The sequence below is a fragment of the Palaemon carinicauda genome, chromosome 20 (assembly GCF_036898095.1).
Source record: "Palaemon carinicauda isolate YSFRI2023 chromosome 20, ASM3689809v2, whole genome shotgun sequence".
Lineage (NCBI taxonomy): Eukaryota > Metazoa > Arthropoda > Malacostraca > Decapoda > Palaemonidae > Palaemon > Palaemon carinicauda.
Window position 1 is genome coordinate 114558131 of NC_090744.1, and position 8957 is coordinate 114567087.

The 8957-nt window shown below is 38.5% G+C and overlaps 2 protein-coding genes across 2 annotated transcripts; one reads left to right on the plus strand and one right to left on the minus strand.

The window, feature by feature from the left end:
• Positions 1-470: 470 nt before the first annotated feature.
• Positions 471-3004, plus strand: LOC137659621 (A-kinase anchor protein 14-like). The gene is made up of 2 exons (XM_068394466.1): positions 471-627; positions 2063-3004. Exons 1-2 carry the CDS (start codon positions 616-618, stop codon positions 2897-2899), a joined length of 849 nt encoding a protein of 282 aa, XP_068250567.1. The 5' UTR covers positions 471-615; the 3' UTR covers positions 2900-3004.
• Positions 3005-5511: 2507 nt separating this feature from the next.
• On the minus strand, positions 5512-7270 carry LOC137659622 (calphotin-like). Its single transcript, XM_068394467.1, has 2 exons — positions 7151-7270; positions 5512-6656 (listed from the first exon to the last, which is right to left on the minus strand). Exons 1-2 carry the CDS (start codon positions 7160-7162, stop codon positions 5712-5714), a joined length of 957 nt encoding a protein of 318 aa, XP_068250568.1. The 5' UTR covers positions 7163-7270; the 3' UTR covers positions 5512-5711.
• Positions 7271-8957: the final 1687 nt, after the last annotated feature.

Consider the following 8957-nt stretch of genomic DNA (forward strand, 5'->3'; position numbering starts at 1 on the left):
TAGAATGATTTACTGTTAATTTGTTCTCTTCAGTTATTTATTTCCTTATCTCCTTTCCTCACTGGGCTATTTTTCCCTATTGGAGCCCCTGGGCTTATAGCATTTTGCTTTTCCAATTAGGGTTGTAGCTTGGATAGTAATAATAATAATAATAATAATAAAAAATCTAAGTACGAGGAACCTCAAAGTTTCATAAAATCCAAATTTCCACCAACAACCTAACACCAGCAACAAGAGCTAGGCTGAGGACAGAAGAAGAGGAATCGAGCGAGCTTCCCAATGAAGAAGAAGAAGGGTAAAAGAAAATCCAAGTCCTCTCAACTTTCTAGTTTAAAAAATCCAAGTCCCAGGAACCTTAAAGATTCCTAAAATCCAAATTTCCACCAGCAGCCTAACACCGGCAACAAGAGCTAGGCCGAGGACAGGAGAGGAGGAATCGAGCGAGCTTCCCAGTGAAGAAGAAGAGTAAAAGAAGAAGACGAAGATGATCTAGTGGGTGTGGCAGCTTTGACCTCCGAAGTGAAGCATCCAACGGGCGTGGTTCGACTACTCTCGCCTATATAAAGGGGGTCTCTGGCTCCAGTCGTCAGTGTAGTCGCTCTCCATCACTGCATCATGAAGGTTCTTGTAAGTAGAGATTGATTAATGTTCTTTTCATTGAGATTTTCAATAATTATAAGGTAATACAGTCATATCAAATCCATATGAAATAGATCAATAGACTTATAAGATGTATGTGGTGACAAATTTATACCTTTCAGTGACTTTTCGTGGGTATATGAAACATTAAGTGTTTTATAGCTTTTTCACTAACGTAATTTTCGATTTTAAAAGTATGATTATTTTATTGTTTGTATATATATATATATGTATATATATATATATATATATATATATATATATATATATATATATATATATATAAATTGAGAAAATTAATATATTTCTGCTGTTATCCTGAAAACTATCTGCAGGATATTCTGTCCGAAGAGAAACTTATCTTCGATATTTAGATACCACTAAGACATTGTCTATTCATTGTACACACACACACACACACCCACACACACACACACACACACACACATATATATATATATATATATATATATATATATATATATATATATATATATAAATTTGTTTAGATGGTAGGAATAATTCAGACGCCACAGAGGAATATAACTATCTAAAGGTTGTCTAGATAATTGATATAGATTGTGAAATTGATAAATATAGAAAATTCTTATCAAATAAATATCTGTCAATATCAATACGCAATATCTTGGTGAATGATACAAATTGTGTACATAGGCTTAAATTAATTTAGAATTTCTATGCATTGTTTTTAAACTGATTCTCAAAAATGAATAAAAAATCAGAGTTTAGAACCATTCATCTAACATGTTTGAGGAAAGTCGAATAAAAGACAATGTTAATTTCAAATTATCTCATGGTTTTGGAGTCACATAATCAGGAAGAGAATTGATGAAGAGAGGCCTTGTGTTCATACCTGAAAAATACTATCCGTTTGGCAAGAACTGATGAAATAGAAATAAACAGATTGATAAAAAGTATTAATTATAAAAATTTCATTCTTTTTCTAACTTCCAGTTTTATAAATTTAAGTTCTTTGAGCTTTCCAGTTTCATAAATCCAAATCGTAGGAGCTCTCCAGTTTCATAAATCCATAAATCCAAGTCGTCTCAGCATTCCAGTTTCATAAATCCAAGTCGTTTGAGCATTCCAGTTTTATGAATCCAAATCGTCTGAGCTTTCCAGTTTCATAATTCTGAGTTCTATGAGCTTTCTAGTTTCGTATGTCCAAGTTCTCTGAGCTTTCCAGTTTCTTAAATCCAAATCGTCTGAGCTTTCCAGTTTCTTAAATCCAAATCGTCTGAGCTTTCCAGTTTCATAAATCCAAATCGTCTGAGCTTTCCAGTTTCACAAATCTAATTTCTAAAAAAAAACTGGCCATTTCCAAGCCGAAGAATGACGAGACAAAAGTAGATAACAGACTGATAAAAAGTAGAAATGATAAAAACGCCTCTTCTTCCAACAGGTTTTTCTCGGCGTGATTGCTGCTGCTTTGGCTGCTCCAACTCCGGATGCAGATGCTGACAAAGTTGTGGTTGCTCACCATGCAGCTGTTGCTCCATGGACATACGGTGCCGTAGCTCCCTTTGCCCATGGGGCCATAGGCCACGGTGCTCTCCAGTACGGTGCCCTCCAGTACGCTGCTGCCGCCCCTGTGGCTCATGCCTTTGCCCCAGCTGCTCTCCAGTACACTGCTGCTGCCCCTGTGGCTCATGCCGTTGCCCCAGCTGCTGTCCACTATGCTGCTGCTGCTGCCCCTGTGGCTTTGACCCACTCCGTGGCCCACCCAGTGGCTCTTCCCCCGAAGGAAGTGTCAGTGCCAGTGACAACCCACCACGTTGAGGTCCCCGTCCACCAGAAGGTCCATTACGGTACTCAGGCCTACGTTGCCGGCGCCACCACATCCATCCACAAGCCCTCTTTGGCCGCTCCAGCCATCGCCCCTCCCTCCACCCTCTTGGCCAAGGCCCACTACAACGCCCCCGAGGTCACCCTCAAGACCCAAGAGATCCCCGTCGAACGCCACACCCCCAACTTCGTCGACACCCCCTACCACGCTGGCACCATCGTCAAGTACACCGAACCTCAGGTTAAGGAAGTCAAGGTGCCAACTCCCTATGCCCAGCCAGTAGCTGTGCCCCACCCAGTAGCAGTACCTGCTCCTTATGCCGTACCCCAGCCTGTGGCTGTGCCCCATGAGGTCCACTCCGTTGCCGTCCACCAGCCCGTTGCCGTCCACCAGCCTGTGGCGTACGCCCATAATTTGGTCCACCATGCAGTCACCGTGGTCAAGGATGACTAAAAGCCTTGAAGCCGGTTTCCGTTGCAGATATTCATGCCCCTCGAGAACCTCTTTTGATGTAGATTTTGTACGATATGTCTTTATAATATAAAGTTTTTGAATCAATCTCTTATGACTTTTACGTATCCCTTACTTTGTATTTCATATTGCTGTAATATATAGTGTATTCATTATATATATATATATATATATATATATATATATATATATATATATATATATATATATATATATATATATACATGAATTAAAGTTTCCTCAGATTCTTTGGTTAAAGAAAGGTAATTTTCTATTTAATTTATTTCATCAACACATCACTGTTTTGACAATACTATGTCATTAGCGAGTGATTACTGATTTACATTAATTTTACAGTTTCATTTATATTCAAATGATTTAAAGGTTACAAGACAAGAGAAAAGGAAAATTAAAATATTTCATCATTTCATATTTCATTTGAAGATTATAAAGAGGAAATTGACTGAGTATATGTTTAAATATCTTTACAAACAAGCGTGCACAAGGAACCATACGTGCAGACATACATACGCAAACATACATGCATTATCACAGACGATCCTCTGTGCAGGTCTTGTGGTCAAGAGAACTCTGCTGTCAGGGACAAGCAGGAGATAGAAACATGGCCGGAGCAGCCACTCGGCTCCTCCGCTATCTTCGTTAGGCGATGTTTCTGCAGCTCCTCTGCCATCTCCAGGAGGCGATGTTTCTACGGTAAAGTGCATGATTTCAGACATCAAAGGGCACCCTGGCCTATTACTTCCCAATTATGTGAGAGGCCGTTTTCTCCTTGATTGGAGAATGTAGTTTGACTCCTGTCGAAGGAGTAAGGTTGGGTTTTGCAAGGCGATGCTCACAGCTTCAAGTAAAATGACCAGGGCGTAGTTCCATCCAAAGCGAACGATCTAGTTTCCGTTAATTAGTTCTATCAGGGTGGGTTTCAGTTCGTGGATGGCGAAGCTATGTTTATGTATTCCCCTGATTTCTGTGAGCTAGTATACATCTTTTGAGTGCTGTGGTAGTGTGTCCAATGTACTGTAGTGTTTTCTCTGAGATCTACACATCTTCGAACATGAAAATTCGTGAACCACGTTCCTCGTCAACAGGGCCATTACTAGGTTGAGCTGGGTACTGACTTAAAGTTGTACTCTCAGGCAAGAAGCTTTCGAATAATACCTCGAATGAGGATTCCTCATAAGGTGAGGATTTCCTCCTGATCCAAAGTTGAGGAGATGGTAATTAATTAATCTCTTTTCATTTGTTTCCGTCATGTGGGCTGTTGAATTTCGTTGAATATCTTTGTAATCTCTCTCTCTCTCTCTCTCTCTCTCTCTCTCTCTCTCTCTCTCTCTCTCTCTCTCTCTCTCTCTCTCATAGAGAGAGCTATAAGGATTTTGCATGTCTCAAAGACTCTAGTCCATCCGCAGACTTCATTTACTCTTGGGTAGAGCAAAATTACTTTAAACGTTTAGTTTTTATAATCTTGTCTGATTTATCCTTGTCTAGTTACAGAGAGAGAGAGAGAGAGAGAGAGAGAGAGAGAGAGAGAGAGAGAGAGAGAGAGAGAGAGAGAGAGAGAGAGTATATATGTATCTATCAGGTCATGTAATGCAACATTAAATAATTCTATGGGAGCAAGTACTTTCGTCTTATTGACATATATGTATGTATATATACAAGCAGATTTATATGTATGTATGTATGCACTGTGTGTTGTTATATGAATGCTCAATAATATTTAAAAATTCAGTTATCTAATTCTTCTTGTTCTCATATCACTATTAGAAAAATCCTGCAAAACAAAATTACAAATAAAAAAATTGAAAATTGATAAGCCTCGAAATGAGAAGAAAGTAATATCAATCAGTGGAGATGAAGTCATTAAATTTTCTCAAAAAATAATCATAACATACATTTCCTTCTTTATCTGATAACAGTCTCATTTTCACACGCAATGACACTTTTCATTGTTTTTTTTTTTTTTTTTTTTTTTTTTTTTTTTTTTTTTTTTTTCTTTTTTTTTTTTTTTTATCCTTACACTGGTTATTCAATAACTTAAAAACAGTAGTTTTCAGTGATTCAATTTAGATTATTAAAAAATCTTGTTTACTAGCAATTAACGTTTCATCTTAGATTTGTTCATGCTATAATTTTTTGATTTAGATAATGAAACTATCCAAACATTTAGAATCATTTGCCTTTTCTGAATAAAAAAAATTGTTAAGACATTGATCAGATAATTTTGCTTAGATACTCGACTGAGACTCTGCTATCTGGTGATAGCTGTGATGATGTTTAAGAAGCAGACAGAGTGTATGGTAAGTTATTTATAGAGGTCCAACAGAAAGTAAAATTAATCGCATTTTTATAAGCTAAAATTATTGTGTTCATTTGTAGTTGAAGCATTCTGTTATATCTAATATCAATCAGTTATCAAAGTGGTCTCTACCATAACATTATGAACACTAATATTTGTTTTACTTTGAATATACCTTATATTTTACAAATATCTGGTTAGATTTAGAAATTTTGACCACTTATCCATGCTAAATGTACGAAAAACTCTGAGAAATGTGATGAAAAAAATTCGGAAATAATTTCAGTTATCTTTATTTACACGAGTGTATGACACAAAATGTACATCATGAGGATCTCTTCAACAACGTGAATATCTGCATTACAAAATACTGCGCTTCAAGACTTATGCAGTCTTGACCACAGCTTCAAGGTTCTATTTACTAGCCTTGGCCATAGCTTCAAGACCAGTCCAGCTTCATGTGCGTATTAAAGGGGTTTAGTCGTCAGCCTTGACCACAGCAACTGCAGGGAAAGCAGAAGCTGCATGATGGGCATAAGCCACGGGCTGGTGGACGGCCACGGGCTGGTGGACGGCAACGGGTTGGTGGACGGCAACAGAGTGGACCTCATGGGGCACAGCCACAGGCTGGGGCACAGCATAAGGAGCAGGTACTGCTACTGGGTGGGGCACAGCTACTGGCTGGGCATAGGGAGTTGGCACCTTGACTTCCTGGACCTGAGGTTCGGTGTACTTGACGATGGTGCCAGCGTGGTAGGGGGTGTCAACGAAGTTTGGGGTGTGACGTTCGACGGGGATCTCTTGGGTCTTGAGGGTGACCTCGGGGGCGTTGTAGTGGGCCTTGGCCAAGAGGGTGGAGGGAGGGGCGATGGCTGGAGCGGCCAAAGAGGGCTTGTGGATGGATGTGGTGGCGCCGGCAATGTAGGCCTGAGTGCCGTAGTGGACCTTCTGGTGGACGGGGACCTCAACGTGGTGGGTTGTCACTGGTACTGACACCTCCTTTGGAGGAAGAGCCACTGGGTGGGCCACGGAGTGGGTCAAAGCCACAGGGGCAGCAGCAGCAGCATAGTGGACAGCAGCTGGGGCTACTGCATGAGCTACAGGGGCGGCAGCAGCGTACTGGAAGGCAGCTGGGGCAACGGCATGAGCCACAGGGGCGGCAGCAGCATACTGGATGGCAGCTGGAGCTACTCTGTGAGCAACATGTGCAAAAGCGTGCTGGATTCCAGCTGGGGCAGCGGCATACTGGATAGCATGAGAAAGGGGAGCTACGGCACCTGGGAAAGCGCCAAAGGAGTGTGCGAGGTGAGCTGCACCGTAGGTCAGTGGAGCAACAGCTGCATGGTGGGCTACGACGACTTTGTCAGCATCTGCTTCTGGAGCAGGAGCAGCCAAAGCTGCAGCAATCACGCTGAGAACAATCTGGAGAGAAATATAGACTGTTTTAGCTTTGACCATTTCTCTGTGTCTTTTTAAACTTATGCACTTTCTATGGTAGGTGGTGCCCTTATATCGTTTTCTATATATATTTATCTCTCGATCTATCTACCTATCTATGTATATATGTATCTATCTATGTATATGCATTAAGGGTTATATAAAAACATCCGGATGGACAAAGTCAGACTGGATATACACAGTTGATATAAAGATTTAATACATTTTCCGTTCTGGTCCAACAAAAGATATTCATTTTAAATATGCTAACTAATAAATTCGAAGCAAATAAAAATGTTATCCATATATCAACATCTATTCCAAAAGAATACATTTTATCTAAATATACTAACTTAAAAAGTGGAAACAAATGAGAATTTGATTTATATAGCAACCCTTATGAAAACCCTTACGTAAATAACTTTGTAATAATAATAATAGTATCATTAAGAGAATTTTCCCTTTAGGAGAATACTCACAAAAGCCTTCATGATGTTGTGATGGGAGCGTTCACACTGAATCCAAGAAGGCCAACCATCCCTTTATATACAGAACGCCACCAGGACACACGTCAGGAATGCTCTTCACCTCGCACGTCAGCTTAACCACACCCTCTTTGGGGCGTTCCGAGATCAAAAGTTCTGTTTTTATTCCTCCCTTTTTCATAGTTTTGTTGCTATGCTCTGTGTTTTTATAGCTCCAGAACTATTGCGACAGTGTCTTTTTTTTTTTTTGAGTGGTGCTTGAATTAATTAGTTTCAGTCCTCTGAGAACTTGGTGGGTTCTCTGACTTTACTTGAAATTGTTAGCCATACCCAAGGTAAGTATATAATGATTTGTTTTACTATATATTTTGCCTTAGAAGTTATCATTATTTGTCTTGTCTTTATCTGTATGTCTACCTGTCCGCTTGGCTAGCTGTAAACAAATTTACTATCTGAACGATATACCATAAGGATAGTTACTTTGTTAATGTGGGTATTTTAAGATCTCTTTTAACTTTCTAGTGTAGCCTATCTCAACGTCCAGATCTTATCTCATATCTACTACTGTAGGGTTAATGAAAAACTACATTCGTTTCTATTACAATTTATAGAATATAAATACAATATAAAATAAAGCTCTTTAACCTATAAAATTACCACAACGACAAAGAACAAATGTCAGAACTTATACAAACATCTTGTGTTAAACTGCACTTAGGTTTTGTCAACAATATTAGTTGGTAAATTTAGATTAAACAGGCCTTATGCCAGCATGGCTCTTTGCCCTGAGTGTGGAGAGGAGAGCAACAGAACATAGATAGATATTGGTGCGGACGTCTGCACTTTATATACCCTACAAATATGACAATATTGGTTTTGCAGTTCTTTTATACACGTTGTATTGTATATACCATGGCTGTGTTGATAATAATTTTAATAATAATGATAATAATCATTTTAATAATCTTCCCCACCATTATCTCTACATTAAGGGTGTCTGATGTGCCCTCTCCAACGCATTAAGCAAATAATCACGTGCTTAGGCCAACAAGGGAAGCGGGTAACTACAGATTCATCATTTTCGGACAGAACGACGCAAAACCTATTTGCAGACACGACTCTGATCTCTCTAAATGCTAGATCTCAAATTCAACAATTTGTGAAGATAAAACTTTTTGACAATACAATGCAGTTTGATTGAGCGTTCTCAAGAAAAGTATTTGCCCCTGATCACTAAGTAGGCATATAGTAGGCTTAAACTCGCAACTTTATCTCAACACCAGGAAAAATTTACAATCTATCAATCAATAGTTTGTTAAGATGTGCACTTTATTAGGTTAGGAATCTAAATGTTAAAGACAGAAAATTTTACTAGTAGGCCTATTCAGCAATCGGTTTTGATTACGCTAATTTGATTTCTTATCAGTTCAATTATTTCAGTTTATTAAGGAAACTAAGAAGAAAAAAAGAAGCCAATTTTCAATTGCTTTCAGCCGTGGCAAAATGAAATTCTGTACGTGAGTTTTTTTCTGCTGATAAGTCCACTTCTTCAGTATTTTGTATTTAAATCTATTTTTTAATAGTTTATAATAAAACAAACATATAAAAAGGAAATTCAAGCCAATGCATAGCCTATACATTTCTATTTACTATGTATTCTTTTTGGGCTTCTGACTTGAGGTAGTATTTTTGTTATGAAATCAATAAATATGAACTCAAATTCTCAACTTTATCTCACAAAATATTCAAAATCACAATGACTATGATAGAAAGAATAATTATTGTAAAACTTATATAAAAA